Source organism: Papio anubis, chromosome 20 (assembly GCF_008728515.1).
Source record: "Papio anubis isolate 15944 chromosome 20, Panubis1.0, whole genome shotgun sequence".
Taxonomy (NCBI): Eukaryota; Metazoa; Chordata; class Mammalia; order Primates; family Cercopithecidae; genus Papio; species Papio anubis.
In genome coordinates, this window is record NC_044995.1 from 47,391,981 (window position 1) to 47,410,877 (window position 18,897).

The window sequence follows — 18,897 nt, forward strand, 5'->3', positions numbered from 1 at the left end:
TGCCTCCCCGCACTCCGCCCGCTGCCGCTCTCCAAGGTGCTGAAGTCGTGCCCGGCGCCTCTCCTTCCGCAGCTCCAGCGCCGGCATCTGGCGGGGGTGTGGAGCCCACACCTCACTCCCCCATCCCAGGCTGGCCCAGCCCCTCCTTCTGGGGAGTCGAGGAGCCCCAGACTCCGCCTCCACACCAAAACAAGGTTCTGTCAAAATACTTTATTTCGGATCAGGCAGTCTTAGAAAAGGGGGGTGATTGTGGGCCGTGGCTGCTCCGAAGACCAGGGCGCACCCAGGGCTCCGAGGCCAGGCTCCCTGCAGTCTCGGCGGCTGCCTCCTTCCAGTGTGCGAGGGAGGCCGGTTGCTGGGCATCTGTCTGTCTGTCCGGGTCTGTTTCAGGCTGTGTCTGTCTGTCTGTCTGGGTCTGTTTCAGGCTGTATCTGTCTGAGTCTGTTTCAGGCTGTGTCTGTCTGTCTGTCTGGGTCTGTTTCAGGCTGTGTCTGTCTGTCCGGGTCTGTTTCAGGCTGTATGTGTGTTTGCTCTTTGCTTCTGCTCCTGGCTCTATGTGTATTTCCCGGGTCCTGTGGCTCTCTCTTTGCCATGTGTCTGAGTGTCAGTTCCTGCGTGGGCCCTAGTCAGGCCCTGGGTGTGTGGCTGTTGAGCTGTGCCTCCCCCATTCTGGCATCTCTGCTGGGGTCTCGGCCTCACGTCCCATCCCCAGGTGGGTCGCTGTCCAGCGCAGCATCCCTAAGGCACCCCTGGGCAGAGGGGCCTGGGAGCATAGTCCTGGCGGGGCTCACAGCTCGTCTCCCGCCGCCTCCAGCCCTGCACGTCCTGAGCCAGTGCTCGGCCCAGGCGCCACCCAGTCCAGCAGGGTGACCTGGCCCAGCCCCTCTGTTGCATTCCTCAGGATCAGGGTGGCATTGTCTACCTCCTCCGTCGAATTGGTCAGGTTCGCACTGTCCCGGAAGCCCCAGTCTGCCCCAGGGCTTCCTGGAGACCCTTCTTGGGTTGTGTCAGCCTCGGGTTGGGGTCCTGGGGCCTCGGAGCCCGGCACAGCATCAGAGGTCACGCGGGAGGCAGCATCGTTGTGCAAAGTTCTGGAGAACACTGATTGGGGAAGGGGGGCATCACAGGGGACAAGGTGGAGGTGGGGTCCTATGCTCCTTTCCCTGGCCCCCAGCCTCAGGGAACAGGGGCACAGGGGTCTTCTTCCCCTCCCCCAGAGGCCTAGGACGGAGACTTGGGGAGCCCAGACGAGGGTTTCAAAGGTGGGGATCCCCTACCTCGCACAGGCGCAAAGTCCCCGGGACTCTCGGCTTTGTTGGGGCCAAAAGGGCTGATGGAGGGGAGGATGATGAGGGCAAAGGACAGCAACAGAACCTGGTGGAGACAGCAGCAGGGTCACCCCCTCTCTCCCCTCCCCTGCAAGCACCTCCATCCCACAGGCAGGGAAACTGAGGCCCCAAAGACCAGACTGGATCATACTAGAGTTGTGGCACGAGGAGAGCTTGGACTCCCTGTCACCTCCCTATGGGCCCCTCTGCTGAAGCCTAGGTCCCCGGCTTTCCTGGGGGCACCAGGACTCACCGCGACACAGGTGCCTGTCTGGGCCGACTTGCTGGTGGATTGCACCACAATGGCCTGGAGTTTCTTCAGCTGCTCCAAGAGGGACCTTAGAGAGACAGGCAGGCCTCTGCTGAGCCCTAAAGGGCCTCGGTCCTGCTTCTCGTCCATTTCCGGGGTCCCCCAGCCCCACTAAAGTCCAAATTCCATCCATCCTTCAAGGACCTCCGGCTCTTTATTATTTATTTATTTTATTTTACTTATTTTATTTTATTTGAGACAGAGTCTTGCTCTGTTGCCCAGGTTGGAGTGCAGTGGCACGATCACAGCTGACTGCAAACTCCGCCTCCTGGGTTCACACCATTCTCCTTCCTCAGCCTCCCGAGTAGCTGGGACTACAGGCGTCCACCACCACACCCGGCTAATTTTTTTGTATTTTTAGTAGACACCAGGTTTCACTGCGTTAGCCAGCATGGTCTTGATCTCCTGACCTTGTGATCCGCCCCCCTCAGCCTCCCAAAGTGCTGGGGTTACAGGCGTGAGCCACTGCTCCCAGCCTTATTTATTTATTTTTGAGACAGAACCTTGCACTGTCGCCCAGGCTGGAGTGCAGTGGTGTGATCTCGGTTCCTGGCAACCTCCACCTCCCGAGTTCAAGCGATTCTCCTGCCTCAGCCTCCCGAGTAGCTGGGATTACAGGTGCCTGCCACCATGCCCGGCTACTTTTTTGTATTTTTAGTAGAGACGGTGTTTCACCATGTTGGCCAGGCTGGTCTCAAGCTCCTGACCTCAGGTGATCCACCTGCCTTGGCCTCCCAGAGTGCTGGGATTACAGGTGTGAGCCACCGCACCCGACCCATAGGTGAAACTCTTATTTCCTATGTCATTCTGCCATCACATGGGTTCTCTGCTTTTCCTGCAAGGGACTCTGGGGCTGCTTCCCCTGTCCTCTGCCCCAGCAGGACCCAGACTCACAGGTTTTGCTTCTCGAGATGCAAGACTTTCCTCTGTAACTCCTGATTCTGAGCAGTGCAAGCTGACATCCTGAAAGGAGAAGGACACATTGACATTCAGCATACGCCAGTCACCAGACGGCCGCACTGACATCTTCCCCGGGAGGCCTCACATTACAAACAGGGAACCCAAGGCCAGAGAGGGGAAGTCAGTCATCCAAGGTTACTTGGCAGGTCAGACGGGGCCGGGATTTGAACCCACATCAGCCTGGTTCCTAGATCCCATTTCTGCATTAATACGGAGGGGGCTTCATTCAAAGCTGAGCCCCCCAGCCGGGCGCAGTGGTTGACACCTGTAATCCCAACACTTTGGGAGGCCGAGACGGGCGGATCGCCTGAGGTCAGGAGTTCTACCCCAGCCTGCCCAACGTGGTGAAACCCCATCTCTACTAAAAATACAAAATTAGCCAGGTTTGGTGGTGGGCGCCTGTAATCCCAGCTACTTGGGAGGCTGAAGCAGGAGAATCGCTTGAACCCGGGAAGTGGAGGTTGCAGTGAGTCAAGATCACACCATTGCACTCCAGCCTGGGCAATAAGAATGAAACTCTGTCACAAAAAACGAAAACAAACAAAAACCCGCCGAGCCTCCTAGATTCAGGCAGTGATGTTTCCAGAAGATGAAGTATCAGGACAACCGGACATCCTAGGAGATTCAAGTTTCAACTCTCCCCACCGACCCATGACCTTGAGCCACTTCACTCTCTGGTCTCAGTTTTTGGGTCTGTGAAATGGGATACAATTACCCAGGACATAGGGTGGTGGGGAGAATGACCCTGGATAAAGATGATGAGAAGCTTAGCAGATTGCATTTAAGAAAGGGGACAGACCAGGGCCAGGCGTGGTGACTCACGCCTGTAATCCCAGCACTTTGGGAGGCAGTGAACGAATCACGAGGTCAGGATATGGAACCACGGTGAAACCCTCTGTCTCTACTAAAAATACAAAATTGGCCAGAGGCGGTGGTAGGTGCCTGTAGTCCCAACTACCGGGAGGCTGAGGCAGGAGAATCACGTGAACCCGCAGGGGCAGACTGCAGTGAGCCCAAATTAGCCACCGCCTCCAGCCTGGGTGACAGAATGAGACTCGTCCTGAAAGGGGTTAGACCGGGTGCAGTGGCTCACACCTGTAGTCCCAGCACAGGGAGGCCTGACGGCCAGATCACCTCAGGTTGAGACTAGCCTAGTGCGGGTGAAACCCATCTCTACCAAAAATACAAAATTAGCTGAGGAGCGGTAGCGGTGGCTCAAGCCGTAATCCCAGCAACACTGGGAAGCGGATCGAGATCATGAATCCCGAGACCATCCTGATTAACTGGGTGAAACCCGTCTCTACTAAAAATACAAAAAAACAGACAGGTGTGGTAGCCTGTAGTCCAGCTACTCGGGAGGCTGAGACTGGGAGAATGGCATGAACCGGGAGAACTACAGTGAGCGAGATCCAGCCACACTCAGCCTGGGCCGATAAGAGGCTCCGTCTCAAAAAAATTAGCTGGGCATGGTGTGGTGCCTGTAATCCCAGCTACTGGAGAACTGAGGCAGGAGAATTGCTTGAACCGGAGGTGGAGGTTGCAGTGAGCCGAGGGTCAGCACCTGCACTCCAGCCTGGGTGACAGGCGAGACTCAAAAAAAAAAAAGAAAAGAAAGAAAGAAAGAAAGGGGACAGACCAGGTGCAGTGGCTCACACCTGTAGTCCCAGCACTTTAGGAGGCTGAAGCGGCCAGATCACCTGAGGTCAGGAGTTCGAGACTAGCCTGGGCAACACGGTGAAACCCCATCTCTACCAAAAATACAAAAAAAATTAGCTGGGCATGGTGGCGGGTGCCTGTAATCCCAGCTACTGGAGAGGCTGAGGCAGGAGAATTGCTTGAACCCGGGAGGTGGAGGTTGTAGTGAGCCGAGATCGCACCACTGCACTCCAGCCTGGGTGACAGGGTGAGACTCTGCCACACACAAGAAAAGGAAGGAAGTGTCTATCTTCAGGCAGAGGGTCAGAATAGGATGGGTCACACTGTCCTTTCTCCGCACACCTTCCAGGGGGCAAAGGGTCTCCCAAACCCTTGTCCTACACCGTCTCTAAGCAGCTTCCCATCCCTGCAATCAGTAAGAAGCATGATCTCTTCCAGAGAGGAGAATCACCTCCAATTTTGTCAGACCCTAAGCTGTGTGGTCTTAGCCACGTCTCCTTCTCTCTGGGCCTCAGTTCCCTCCCCGAGTGTAGAGTCTGGGTCCAGCACTACCCACCGAGTCTCCAGGCCGTCTATGTATTCCTTTTTCTTCTTCCTGCTTTCTTGGGCCGACTGCTTGTTCCGGATTTTCCGGCGGATTTTTTTCAGCACTCGCTCCTCGTACTGCCAAGTGAAATGGAGAGGAGGAGGATATCAGGACAGCAAGTCCCCACTTGGAGGCCGGGGGCAGTGGCTCTCGCCTGTAATCCCAGCACTTTGGGAGGCCGAGGCGGGCGGATCACCTGAGGTCAGGAGTTCGAGACCAGCCTGGCCAACATGGTGAAACCCTGTCTCTACTAAAAATACAAAAATTAGCCAGGCGCGGTGGCAGGTGCCTGTAATCCCAGCTACTCGGGAGGCTGAGGCAGGAGAATGGTGTGAACGTGGGAGGCGGAGGTTGCAGTGAGCCAAGATTGTGCCATTGCAATCTAGCCTGGGCAACAAGAGCAAAACTCCATCTCAATAAATAAATAAATGAATAAATAAATAAAAATAAAATAAAAAATTTAAAGTCTTCACTTTGGGGACAGTGGGACAGTCCCCACTGTCCTGACCCCACTTCACCTAACCTTTACCCCACAACTTCACCCCATCCTCTTTCCATATGAGACATCCCCGAAGACCCACAGGCAGATTCCTAATAACTCGAAGCTACGCTTTGCGCACACCCTCACAGAGTCTCTGGGAGGCGCCTGGGTCTGAGGGTCTCTTCCCAGCTCCCAATACTGTAAAATGGGCAACTGCCCACCGGACTTTGGGCACGGGTACCACTGTGTCACCTTGGGGCCATCTCTGGAAACAGTACCTTTCCCTGGAGACAGGAAGTGTTTCAAGACTAATTGATACATGCTTTTTCTTCTTTCTTTGCTTTCCTTTCTTTCCTTTTCTTTCCTTCCTTCCTTCCTTCCTTCCTTCCTTCCTTCCTTCCTTCCTTCCCTTTTTCCCTCCTTCCCTCCCTCCCTCCCTCCTTCCTTCCTTCTCTCTCAATCTCTGTCTGTCTTTCTCTCTTTCTTGTTTCACTCTTGTCGCCCAGGCTGGAGTGCAGTGGTGAGATGTCAACCTCACTGCAACCTCCACCCCCCGGGTTCAAGTGATTCTCCCACCCCAGCTTCCCGAGTAGCTGGGATTACAGGCCCCTACCACCATGCCTATTTTTAGTAGAGACGGGGTTTCACCATATTGGCCAGGCTGGTCTCAAACTCCCGACCTCAGGTGGTCCACCCGTCTTTGCCTCCCAAAGAGCTAGGATTACAGGCGTGAGTCACTGCGCCCGGCCAGTAAGTGTCTTCAAATGGGAATGTCAGGCTGGGCGCGGTGGCTCACAGTGCTGTAATCCCAGCATTTCGGGAGGCCAAGGCAAGAGAATCGCTTAAGTCCAGGAGTTCAAGACTAGCCTGGGCAACATTTAGTGAAGATCCTGTCTCTACTAAAACAAAACAACAACAACAAAAGTAGCTGGGTGTGGTGGTACATGCCTGTAGTCCCAGCTACTTGGGAGGCTGAGGCAGGAGAATCCCTTGAGACCAGGAGCTACTAACTGCAGATTGCACCACTGCAGTCCAGCCTGGGCAACAAAGTGAGATCCTATCTCAAAACAAACAACAACAACAACAACAAAACAGAAACAGAGGGACATGGTGGCTCACACCTATAATCCTAACACTTTGGGAGGCCAACCCTAGAGGATTGCTTGAGGCCAGGAATTTGAGACCAGCCTGGGCAACATAGCAGGATCCTGTCTCTACGGGAAAAAAAAAAAAAAAAAATGCTGAGTGCAGTGGCTCAGGCCTGTAATCCCAGCACTTTGAGAGGTTGAGGCAGGCAGATCACAAGGTCAAGAGATTGAGATCATCCTGGACAACATGGTGACACTCCATCTCTACTACGAAAAAAAAAAAAAAAAATTAGCTGGGTGTGGTTGCACACGCCTGTAATCCCAGCTACTTAGGAGGCTGAGGCAGGAGAATCGCTTGAACCTGGGAGGCAGAGGTTGCAGTGAGCTGAGATCGCGCCACCGCACTCGAGCCTGGGCAACAGAGCGAGACTCTGTCTCAAAAAAAAAAAAAGAGGCTAGGCACGGTGGCTCACGCCTATAAACCCAGCACTTTGGGAGGCTGAGGGAGGCGGATTACCTAAGGTGGGGAGTTCAAGACCAGCCTGACCAACATGGAGAAACCCTGTCTCTACTAAAAATACAAAAAATTAGCTGGACATGGTAGCAGGCGCCTGTAATCCCAGATGCTTGGGAGGCTGAGGCAGGAGAATCGCTTGAACCTGGGAAGCAGAGGTTGTAGTGAGCCGAGATCGCGCCACCGCACTCGAGCCTGGGCAACAAGAGCGAAACTCCGTCTCAGAAAAAAAAACAAAAAAAATTAGCTAGGCATAATGGGGTACACCTGTAGTTCCAGCTACTAGCGAGGCTGAGGTGGGAGAATCACTTGAACTCCAGACAGGGAGCTGCAGTGAGCCAAGATCATGTCACTGCACTCCAGCCTGGGCGACAGAGTAAGACCCTGTCTCAAAGGAAAAAAAAAAACAGATGAGAATATCAAACTTAGGCATTGATAGTGGAGCAGGCTGAATGGGGACTGTGGTTAGCTAGAGCCCAAGCAGCTACCCAGCCACTGACTGGTGCCTGGTTTCAGAATTTGGAACAGAGGCCATTCAAGTCATTGAGTTGGTTTTCTGGGTTTTGTTTTGTTTATGTTTTTGATTTTTTGTTTTGTTTTGGTTTTGGTTTTGAGACAGAGTTTCGCTCTTGTCACCCAGGCTGGAGTGCAGTGGCACCATCTCGGCTCACTGTAACCTCTGCCTCTTGGGTTCAAGGGAGAGTCTCCTGCCTCAGCCTCCTGAGAAGCTGGGAGGCTGAGAAGCACCTTACAGGTGCCACCATGCCCGGCCTCAAGTCACTGAGTTCTCATTTAAAATCTACCGGTCAGAAAAAACATTATCAAGCAGTTAAAAAATGTATAAAATGGGCCGGGCGCGGTGGCTCACGCCTGTAATCCCAGCACTTTGGGAGGCCGAGGCGGGCGGATCACGAGGTCAGGAGATCGAGACCATCCTGGCTAACATGGTGAAACCCCGTCTCTACTAAAAATGCAAAAAATTAGCCGGGCGAGGCGGCGGGCGCCTGTAGTCCCAGCTACTCGGGAGGCTGAGGCAGGAGAATGGCGTGAACCCGGGAAGGCGGAGCTTGCAGTGAGCCAAGATCGCGCCACTGCACTCCAGCCTGGGCGACAGAGCGAGACTCCGTCTCAAAAAAAAAAAAAAATGTATAAAATGCAGTACAGTCAAATCAAAACATGTCTGCAGGGCCAGGCATGATAGATCACGCCTGTAATCACAACACTTTGGGAGACCAAGATCGGAGAATCACTTGAGCCCAGGAGTTCCAGCCCAGCCTGGGCAACATAACAAGACTCCGTTTCTACACACACACACACACACACACACACACAGTTTAAATTAGCCAAGTGTAGTGGCGTGCACCTGTCATCTCAGCTACTTGAGAGGCTGAGGCGGGAGGATCTGTTGAGCTCAGGAGGTCAAGGCTGAAGTGAGCTATGATGGCACCACTGCACTCCAGCCAGACACAGCAAGACCCTATCTCCAAAAAAACAGTTTGCTGCACCCAAATTGCTGCCACCTGGAGTCCGCCATTCATTCCTGGATGTTGATAATTAACCTCTGAGTTGAATTTACAATGGGGTTTCTGGCTGATTGTTTTGGATCTGGTGACACACACCGTAGCATTCTAGTACGGGTATTCTAAAGGTAAGACACATAGCCAGCGCAGTGGCTCATGCCTGTAAGCCCAGAACTTTGGGAGACCAAGGCGGGAGGATCACATGAGGTCAGGAGTTCAAGACCAGCCTGGCCAACATGGTGAAACCCCGTCTCTACTAAAAATACAAAAATTATCCAGGCGTGGTGGCGGGCAACTGTAGTCCCAGCTACTCAGGAGGCTGAGGCAGGAGAATCGCTGGAACCTGGGAGGCAGAGGTAGCAGTGAGCTGAAATCGTGCCACTGCACCCCAGCCTCGGTGACACAGAAAGACTGTAAATAAATAAGTAAATGTGGGACACACACGCAGGTAAGTGCACGAAGGGGAGATGGACCCGGGGCTGGAAGTCCCCCCAGACTCACTTTAGTGAGGGGCAGCTGAGTGGGCAGGGTGATGCCTTCTTTAGCCAGCAGCTTCTTCTCATCCTCAGTGAGCACCAGCTCCTGACAGTGCTCAGCCCCAGGTCTCAGGAGGTGGGAGACCCCCAGGTGATGCTGTTGCTACGGAAGAAAGCAGAGGAATGACGGCGGGTGCAGGGACACCAACCACCTTCAGGAAATGAAAGAGTCATCAGATCGAAAACACTATCTCCCCAGGCTGGGCACGGTGGCTCACACCTGTCATCCCAGCTACTCGGGAGGCTGAGGTGGGTGGATCACGAGGTCAGGAGTTTGAGACCAGCCTGGCCAACATGGTGAAACATGGTGAAACCCCGACTCAACTAAAAATACAAAAAGTTAGCCAGGCGTAGTGGCGTGTGCCTGTAGTCCCAGCTACTTGGGAGGCTGAGGCAGGAGAATTGCTTGAACCCGGAAGGCGGAGGTTGCAGTGAGCCGAGCTCGTGCCACTGCACTCCAGCCCCAGCAACAGAGTGAGACTCTGTCTCAATAAATAAATAAATAAATAAATAGCCGGGCCTGGTGGTGGGCACCTGTAATCCCAGCTACTCGGGAGGCTGAGGCAGGAGAATTGCTTGAATCTGGGAAGCGGGGGTTCCAGTGAACCAAGATCATGCCACTGCCCTCCAGCCTGGGAGACAGAGTAAGACTCCGTCTCAAAAAAAAAAAAAAAAAAAAAAGGTGGCTCACATCTGTAGTCCCAGCAATTTGGGAGGCCAAGGTAGGTGGATCACTTGAGGTCAGGAGTTCGAGACCAGCCTGGCCAATATGGTGAAACCCTGTCTCTACTAAAAATACAAAAAGTCAGCCGGGCATGGTTGCCGGTGCCTGTAATCCCAGCTATTTGGGAGACTAAGGCAGGAGAATTGCTTGAACCTGGGAGGCGGAGCTTGCAGTGAGCCGAGATTCAGCCTGGGCAACAGCAACTCCGTCTCAAAACAACAACAACAAAAACTATCACCCCACAATCTCCCTTGGCACCAGGACTCAAAATAACCAACACACAGTCCTTTGACTTGGCCATTCTACCTTCAGAAATCAGTCCTACAGATATCCTCATGCACAAAATGGCGTTTTTTGTTGGTTTTTTTTTTTTGAGACGGAGTCTCCCTCTGTCACCCAGGCTGGAGTGCAGTGGCGCGATCTTGGCTCACTGCAACCTCCGCCTCCCAGGTTCACGCCATTCTCCTGCCTCAGCCTCCCGAGTAGCTGGGACAACAGGCGCCCGCAACCACGCCCGGCTGACTTTTTGTATTTTTAGTAGAGACGGGGTTTCACCGTGTTAGCCAAGATGGTCTCGATCTCCTGACCTCATGATCTGCCCGCCTCGGCCTCCCAAAGTGCCAGGATTACAGGTGTGAGCCACCGCGCCCGGCCCTTTTGAGAGCTTTCTTCTTTTAATTTTATTATGACTATTATTATTTTTGAAACAGGGTCTTGCTACTTCGCCTGGGCTGGAGTGCAGTGGTGCTATCTTGGCTCACTGCAACCTCCGCCTCCTAGGCTCAAGCGATTCTCCAGCCTCAGCTTCCCGAGTAGCTGGGACCACAGGGCGTGCCACCATGCTTGGCTAATTTTTGAATTTTTTTGTAGAGATGGGGTTTCACTATGTTGCCCAGGCTGGTCTCAAGCAGTCTGTCCACTTCAGCCTCCCAAAGTGCTGGGATTACAGGCAGGGTGCAGTAGCTCATGCCTATAATCCAGCACTGTGGGAGGCCAAGGCAGGAGGATCACCTGAGGCCAGGAGTTCAAGACCAACCTGGGAAACATAGCAAGACCCATATCTACAGAAAAAAATTAAAAGAAAAATTAGCTGGGTCTAAACTGGGCGTAGTGGCTCATGCCTGCTGTAATCCCAGCACTTTGGGAGGCTGAGGCAGGTGGGTCACCTGAGGTCAGGAGTTTGAGACCAGCCTGACCAACATGGTGAAACCTCAAACCTCATCTCTACTGAAAAATACAAAATTACGCCGGGTGCAGTGGCTCACACCTGTAATTCCAGCACTTTGGGAGGCCGAGGCTGGTGGATCACAAGGTCAGGAGATCGAGACCATCCCAGCTAACACGGTGAAACCCCGTCTCTACTAAAAATACAAAAAAATTAGCCAGGCATGGCAGCGTGTGCCTATAGTCCCAGCTGCCGAGGAGGCTGAGGCAGAATGATGTGAACCCGGGAGGCGGAGCTTGCAGTGAACCGAGATCGCGCCACTGCACTCCAGCCTAGGTGACAGAGAAAGACTCTGTCTCAAAAAAAACAAAAACAAAAACAAAAACAAAAAAAGAAAAACAAAATTAGCTGGACCTGATGTCGCATGCCTGTAATCTCAGTTACTTGGGAGGCTGAGCCGGAGAATCGCTTGAACCTGGGAGGCGGAGGGAGGTTGCAGTGAGCCAAGATTGCACCATGCACTCCAGCCTGAGTAACAAGAGAGAACTCTGTCTCAAAAAAAAAAAAAAAAAAAAAGACAAGAAAAATTAGCTGGGTGTGGTGGTGCACGCCTGTAGTCCCAGCTACTTGGGAGTCTGAGGCAGGAGGATTGCCTGAGGCCAGGAGTTTGAGGCTGCTGTGAGCTAGGATTGTGCTGCTGCACTCCAGCCTGGGCAACAGAGTGAGATCGTGTCTCAAAAAAAAATTTTTAAGATGATAAATAAAGCATTTAGAAGAGTGCTTGGCATATAGCAGGTGCATCCTCAGTTTTAGCTTTGTTCCTTTTGTTGTCATTGTTGAGACAGTCTTGCTCTGTTGGCCAGGCTGGAGTGCAGTGGTGCAATCACAGCTCGCTACAGCTTTGACCTCCTGGGCTCAAGCGATCCTCCCACCTCTGCCTCCCAAGTAGCTGGGAACACAGGCATGTGCCACCATGCCAGGCTCATTTTTGTATTTTTTCTATAGATGGGGTTTCACCATGTTGCCCAGGCTGATCTCAAACTCCTGAGCTCAAGCGATCTGCCTGCCTTGGCCTCCCAAAGTGCTGGGATTATAGGTGTGAACCACCACACTCGGCCAGTTTTAGCTTTTTTTGTTGTTGCTGTTGTTACTGCTAAATACTACAGAGGAAGACGCCCCAGCCCAGGCGACAGTGAACCCAGGACTGGAATGTTCTCTAACTGTGGGCAAATTCCATGCCTTTCTGTGACTCAGTTTTCCAGTCTCTGAAATGGGGATATTTAGGTTCCTCGAACCCGAGCAGCCTTCCCAGATCCAACGCCCCGTGGGAGGGTGTGGGGGTGCTCACCAGGTCCCCGCTGCCGCCCGAAAGGAGGAGGTCTTTCACGGTGAGATTGCATCGTGGGGGCACGTGCACCGGGTCAGCCTGTTTCTCAGCATAGGTCCTTCCTCCTGGACCCCACATTTCTGACCAAGGCAGTTGGGGACGGAAACGGGGAGAGTGTGAGATGGGAGGAGTCCCGAGCTTCCAGCCTCTAACCACCTCCTCCACCAAGTCTCCCATGCTTCATCTCAACATTCGTAGGACTTTTGCCAGAGCTTGGAGTCCTCACGGCCTGGGTTGAAGGAGGCAGCCCTCACTAGTGGTTCAGTCTCCCCTCTGCTATAAGACAGGAACCCAGCCAGGCATGGTGGCTCACGCCTGTATTCCCAGCACTTTGGGAGGCCGAGGCAGGAGGATCATCTGAGGTTGGAAGTTCAAGACCAGCCTGGCCAACATGGTGAAACCCCGTCTCTATTAAAAATACAAAAATTAGCTGGGCCTGGTGGTGTGCACCTGTAATCCCAGCTGCTCGGGAGGCTGAGGCAGGAGAATCACTCGAACCCAGGTGGTGGACGTTACAGTGGGCTGAGATTGCGGCACTGCACTCCAGCCTGGATGACACAGCGAGATTCCATCTCAAAAAAAAAAAAAGATGGGGACCCAAATTCAACAGGGCTTGATTCTGTCTGTCTCACAAGGCTGAGGAAGACACAGGACATTGTCAGGAGACACCAGCTGATTCAAAAGGGAGTGGCTGTTATCACACAGAATTACAGGTTAGATTTGCAGCCCGCCAGGCGTTATCTCACCCGAGGGGCGGGGACGAGGTCTGATTCACCTCCAGTTGTCCCCTCCTGGTACCCGGCATGCAGTAGGCATGCTGTCTGAGCACACAAACTTCGGGTCAGATAACCTTTGGTTCCCATCCTGGTTGGGCAGGGCTGTGTGACCTTGAGTAACTGACTTCACCTCTCTGAGCCTCAGGGTTTTTTTTTTTTTTTTTTTTTTTGAGACAGAATCTCGCTGTGTCGCCAGGCTGGAGTGCAGTGGTGCAATCTTGGCTCACCACAACCTCTGCCTCCCGGGTTCAAGTGATTCTCCTGCCTCAGCCTCTTGAATAGCTGGGATTACAGGCGCCCGCCACCACACCCAGCTAATTTTTGTATTTTTAGTAGAGACAGAGGTTTCACCATGTTGGCCAGGATGGTCTCGATCTCTTGACCTTGTGATCCGCCCGCTTTGGACTCCCAAAGTGCTGGGATTACAGGTGTGAACCACTGTGCCCAGCTGGTTATTTTGTTTGTTTGTTTTTTGTTTTGAGACAGAATCTGGCTCTGTCACCCAGGATGGAGTGCAGTGCCATGATCTCGGCTCACCGCAACCTCTGCCTCCCGGGTTCAGGCGATTCTCCTGCCTCAGCCTCCCAAGTAGCTGGTACTACAGGTGCCCCCCACCATGCCCGGCTAATTTTTGTATTTTAGTAGAGACAGGGTTTCACCATGTTGGTGAAGTCCTAACCTCAAGTGATCCGCCTGCCTCAGCCTCACAAAGTGCTGGGATTACAGGCGTGAGTCACCACACCTGGCCTGAGCCTCAGTTTTGTCGACTCTCCAATGGGACCAAGAAGAACTCATAGCAAGGCACAAGGGACAAAGGCCACCCGGAGGCCAGGTATCTCCAGCCAGGACTCTGCTTGGCCTGCCGGGACTGCTTAATCAACAGAGTAAATCATTACTGATCTGCTGTTCCCCACGTCTAGGAGGAGCGCCCTGGAACCTGGGACCCCGTAACCTCATGCACTTTTATGGAGAACCTGGGACCCCGTAACCTCATGCACTTTTATGGAGCATCTACAGGCCGGGCGCCATGGCTCACACCTGTAATCCTAGGACTTTGGGAGGCTGAGGCAGGCGGATCACCTGAGCTTAGGAGTTTGAGACAAGCCTGACCAGCATGGTGAAACCTCGTCTCTACTAAAAAATAAAAATGAGGCCGGGCACGGTGGCTCACACCTGTAATCCTAGCACTTTGGGAGACCAAGGCGGGCGGATCACGAGGTCAGGAGATCGAGACCATCCTGGCTAACATGGTGAAACCCTATCTCTACTAAAAATACAAAAAATTAGCTGGGCGTGGTGACGGGCACCTGTCGTCCCAGCTACTCGGGAGGCTGAGGCAGGAGAATGGTGTGAACCCGGGAGGCGGAGCTTGCAGTGAGCCAGGATCACGCCGCTGCACTCCAGCCTGGGCAACTCACTCACAGAGTGAGACTCCGTCTCAAAAAAATAAATAAATAAATAAATAAATAAATAAATAAATAAAAATAAAAATTAACTGGGCATGGTGGCACATGCTTGTAATCCCAGCTACTCAGGAGGCTGAGGCAGGTGAATTGCTTGAACCCGGAAGGCGGAGGTTGCAGTGAGCAGAGATTGTACCACTTTACTCCGGCCTGGGTGACAGAGTGAGACTGTGTCTCAAAAACAAATACAAACAAAAAAAATCTACTAGGAACCAGGCATGGGGTACAGACACGTAGAAGGCAAGATCCTGACTTCGGGCTCTGCTTGTCAGCGCCATGCCTGGTGCCTGAGCCACCCGCCGGGGTTGCATCCTAGCTCTGTGGTTTTATCTCATTGCTCAACCCGATGGGACTCAGTCTCACGATCTGGAAAATGGGCTCCCAATAGCATCCACATGAAAACATGGAAACCCCTAGCCAAGGGAGACACATGTCCTGAGTTTGAGTTTAGGCCCAACTCCAAATTGTTGTGTGACCTTGGACAAGATGCCAACCCTCTCTGGGCCTCCATTTCGTCACTTACAAGAAGGGCCCTGGAACAAGGTGAGGGCAGTGGGCAGACATACAACAGAACTCACCCAGGTCTATGGTCACAGAGGCTTCAGGCACTTGGACCACTGGCCCTGGGGGTGTGGTGGGGCAAGAGTTGCCAGGATGATAGGAGAGGCAGGGCCCCTTGCCAGGCTGGGCAGGATGGCAGCCGGCTGGGGAGGCGGCCGGTCCGCTGCGTGGAGGGGTGTCCTGGGGGTCGGAGGGGAGGTCTTCAGAGATGCCACTGTCACTGCCTTCGGGGGACCAGAGTGGGGAGCTGGGCAGTGAGTCTCTGGAGCCCAGGATGGAGCTGAGGAAGTCGTCAGGGTCAGGGTTTGGCTGGGCCTGCTGGGGTGGACAGGGAGGGATAGGTATTAGGAGGTGCACACTGTTTCTAGATTGCTGTCTGGCCCCAGGCAAACCAGTGACCCTCTTTGGGCCTTAGGTGTCCTTCCTTTCTCCAAGATGGAATTAATGCTTCTTCCTCCCGGGGCTGTTGAGGCTCAAACACAGTCACATAGCGCAAAAAACCCAGCCAGGGCCAGGTACAGTGGCTCCTGCCTATAATCCCAGCACTTTGGGAGGCTGAGGAGGGTGGATCACTTGAGGCCAGGAGTTCAAGATCAGCCTGGCCAACATGATGAAACCCCATTTCTACTAAAAATACAAAAATTAGCTGGGCGTGGTGGTGGGTGTCTGTAGTCCCAGCTACTTGGGAGTCTGAGGAAGGAGAATCGCTTGAACCTATAAGACGGAGGCTGCAGTGAGCCGAGATCACACCACCGCATTCCACCCCAGGTGACAGAGCAAGACTCCATCTCAAAAAAAAAAAAAAAAAAAAAAAGAACAAAAGGGCCAGGCACGGTGGTTCACGCCTGTAATCCCAGCAATTTGGGAGGCCAAGGCAGGCAGATTACCTGAGGTCGGGAGTTTGAGACCAACCTGACCAACATGGAGAAACCCTGTCTCTACTAAAAATACAAAATTAGCCAGGCGTGGTGGCGCATGCCTGTAATCCCAGCTACTCAGGAAGCTGAGGCAGGAGAATCGCTTGAACCTGGGAGGCGGGGGTTGTGGTGAGCCGAGATTGCGCCACTGCACTCTAGTCTGGGCAAAACAAGAGTGAAACTCTGTCTAAGAAAGAAAGAGAGAGAGAGAGGAAGGAAGGTAGGAAGGGAGGGAGGGGGAGAGAGAGAGAGAGAGAGAAAGAGAGAGAGACAGGAAGGAAGGGAGGAAGGGAAAGAGGGGGAGAGAGAGAGAGGGAGAGGGAGAGAGAGAGAGGAAGGAAGGGAGGAAGGGAGGGAGAGGGGGAGAGAGAGAGAGAGAGAAAGAAAAAAGAGAGAGAGAGAGAAAGAAAGAGAGAAAAGGGTCGGGTGCAGTGGCTTACCCCTGTAATCCCCACACTTTGGGAGGCCTAGGCAGGCAGATCACCTGAGAGGTCAGGAGTTCGAGACCAGCCTGGCCAACATGGTGAAACTCCATCTCTACTAAAAATACAAAAAATTAGCCGGGCGTGGTGGCAGGTGCCTGTCATCCCAGCTACTCGGTAGGTTGAAGGTAGGAGAATCGCTTGAACCTGGGAAGTGGAGGTTGCAGTGAGCCAAGATCGCGCCATTGCACTCCAGCCCAGGGAACAAGAGATAAACTCTATCTCGAAAAAAAGAAAAAGGAAGAGAGTAAAAGAAAGAGAGAGAAAGGAAGGAAAGAAGGAAGGAAGGAGAGAGAAAAGAAGGAAAAAAGAAAGAGAGGAAGGAAGGAAAAAAGGAAGGAAAGAAGGAAGGAAGGAGAGAGAGAAAAGAAAGAAAAAAAGATGAAGAAAGGAAGGACAGAGAGAGAGAAAAGAAAGATAAAAAAGAAAGAGAGAAAGGAAGGAGAGGAAGGAGAAGAGAACTGAACCCAGCCAAGGAGGTGCCCCAAGTTTGAGTTTGAACCTAACTTCAAATTGCTGTGTGACTTTGGATGAGTTTCCACCCTGCTCTGGGCCTCCACTTCCCCACCCGTGAGAAGGAGCTGATGCTACCTGCAAAATGATGTGCTTGGCTAAAATCACGCACCGTGACCCATTAGTGCACTGTAGAGCCGAGCAGAGCTCTGGCTGGGCTCTGGCAGGTCTAAGACCTTCGCAGGGCCTCAGTGGGACCGCCTGGAGGTCTGTGGCCCCGGGGCAACTGCAGTGGGCTCCTCACCTGGTCCTTGACGTGGCCCCAGTCGTCGCCCAGCTCCACGTGTCTCAGGATGCCGTCCTGCCGGTCAAACAGGAGATCCAGGAGCTCAAAGCTGTCGATGGGGTCCATGGGGCAGGCAGAACAAGCCATCTGGGGTGCAAGGAACAGGTGAGAGGGTCACACATAGCCCCTCTCCTCCCCACCTCCCACATGCGCACAACTGCGGCTCCTTCCAGCTCGAGTTCAGTGGCTGCTCTGCCTCCAGGTTGGGCCAGCCACTGCCCCTCGCTGGGACTCCCCTTCCAAATCTGGACTTTGAGGTTGATAGAATTCCACAGTGTGAGAGCCAATTTCTCTTAAAGTGCTGGAGAGGCTGGATGTGGTGGCTCACACCTGTAATCTCAGCACTTTGGGAGGCCAGGGCAGGAGGATCACTTGAGCCCAGGAGTTCAAGACCAGCCTGTGCAAGATAGAGAGCAGACCCCTATCCCTACTAAAAATAATTTTTAAAAATTAGCTGGCTGTGGTGGCACACACTTGTCATCCCAGCCACTGGGGAGGCTGAGGTAGGAGGATCCCTTGAACCCACGAGGTTGAGGCTGCAGTGAGCTATGGCCGCCCCACTGCACTCCAACCTGGGTCATAGAGCAAGACCTTGTTTCAAAAAACAAAAAAGTATGCCAGGCACGGTGGCTCACGCCTGTAATCCCAGCACTTTGAGAAGCCGAGGTGGGCAGATCACCTGAGGTCAGGAGTTTGAGACCAGCCTGGTCAACATGGTGAAACCCTGTCTCTATGAAAAGTACAAAAATTAGCCGGGCGTGGTGGTGCACACCTGTACTCCCAGCTACTTGGGAGGCTGAGGCAGGAGACTGGCGTGAACCCGGGAGGTGGAGCTTGCAGTGAGCTGAGATCATGCCATTGCACTCTAGCCTGGGCGACAGGGAGACTCCATCTCAAAAAATAAAAATTAAAATAAAATAAAATAAAATAAAAAGTGCTGGAGAGAGGCCCTAGCTAGAGATGCCGCTTGCCTCTCAGGCCTTCACAGCCTCCCCAAGTGCCCACTCCTGGGAGGCAGGGGCACTTGGAAGAAAGACAAGGGCAACCCCAGGGCAAAGACACACAGTTTTGCTCATTGCATCCTTTCTCTGGGCCTCAGTCTTCCCATCTGTACAATGGGGGTGGAGATGGGGTTCCTCGCAGCTCTGGCAGCTTGGGGAGGCTTTCCCAGCCTAGACTCCCAGTCTCGCTCAGGACCTAGCAGGGCTCACCTTTCCAGCAGCTAAATCCATATTCATGGGTCCATCCAGCTCTGTCTGCAGATGCCTGGAGGGGGGGTCTCTGCTCCAAGCTGGAGGCCCACCCACCGCCAGCGTTACCCGGGGCCGGGCAAGCTCACAGCCCTCTGTGGCTCTGTCATCACTCCCAAAAGATGCTGAAGCAGCCCTGGGCAGCTCCCAGCCCGCCTCCAGGTGCTGATTGGTGGACAGCGTGGAGAGACAGGGTTGAGAGCCAGTGACACGGGGACAGGCGGGGGCAGGGGAGGGAAGACCGTTATCTGGGTGTTTTGTGGTTTTCCAGCCCTCAGCGGGCAAAGGTCGAAGTCTGGGGTACCTCAGCTCTGCCGTGACCTCTCCCCTACTTACGAGGACTTTCTTTTTTTCTTTCTTTTTTGAGACGGAGTCTCGCTCTGTGGCCCAAGCT

The 18,897-nt window shown here is 53.4% G+C and overlaps 1 protein-coding gene across 3 annotated transcripts; it reads right to left on the reverse strand.

Annotated features, from left to right (window-relative positions):
• Positions 1 to 367: 367 nt before the first annotated feature.
• On the reverse strand, positions 368 to 18,640 carry CREB3L3 (cAMP responsive element binding protein 3 like 3). 3 transcript variants are annotated; one of them, XM_009193176.4, is made up of 10 exons: positions 18,465 to 18,640; positions 17,212 to 17,340; positions 15,073 to 15,370; positions 12,217 to 12,335; positions 8,945 to 9,082; positions 4,811 to 4,917; positions 2,533 to 2,601; positions 1,582 to 1,666; positions 1,278 to 1,374; positions 368 to 1,101 (listed from the first exon to the last, which is right to left on the reverse strand). In XM_009193176.4, exons 1-10 carry the CDS (start codon positions 18,489 to 18,491, stop codon positions 788 to 790), a joined length of 1,383 nt encoding a protein of 460 aa, XP_009191440.1. In that variant the 5' UTR covers positions 18,492 to 18,640; the 3' UTR covers positions 368 to 787. The 3 variants fall into 3 exon arrangements, with proteins under 3 accessions (XP_009191440.1, XP_003914729.1, XP_031515967.1); XM_003914680.5 differs by having other exon boundaries at positions 15,073 to 15,373; positions 18,465 to 18,635; XM_031660107.1 differs by lacking the exon at positions 4,811 to 4,917 and having other exon boundaries at positions 955 to 1,101; positions 15,073 to 15,373.
• Positions 18,641 to 18,897: the final 257 nt, after the last annotated feature.

Bases quoted from the DNA above. Each gene is read 5' to 3' on its own strand.
- CREB3L3 (XM_003914680.5), bottom strand. From the start codon at position 18,491: ATGAATATGGATTTAGCTGCTGGAAAG. The intron at 12,336-15,072 runs GTGAGTTCTGTT...TGCCTTGGTCAG, and splicing joins CTCTGTGACCATAGACCTGG to AAATGTGGGGTCCAGGAGGA. The intron at 1,102-1,277 runs GTAGGGGATCCC...TTCCCCAATCAG, and splicing joins GGACTTTGCGCCTGTGCGAG to TGTTCTCCAGAACTTTGCAC.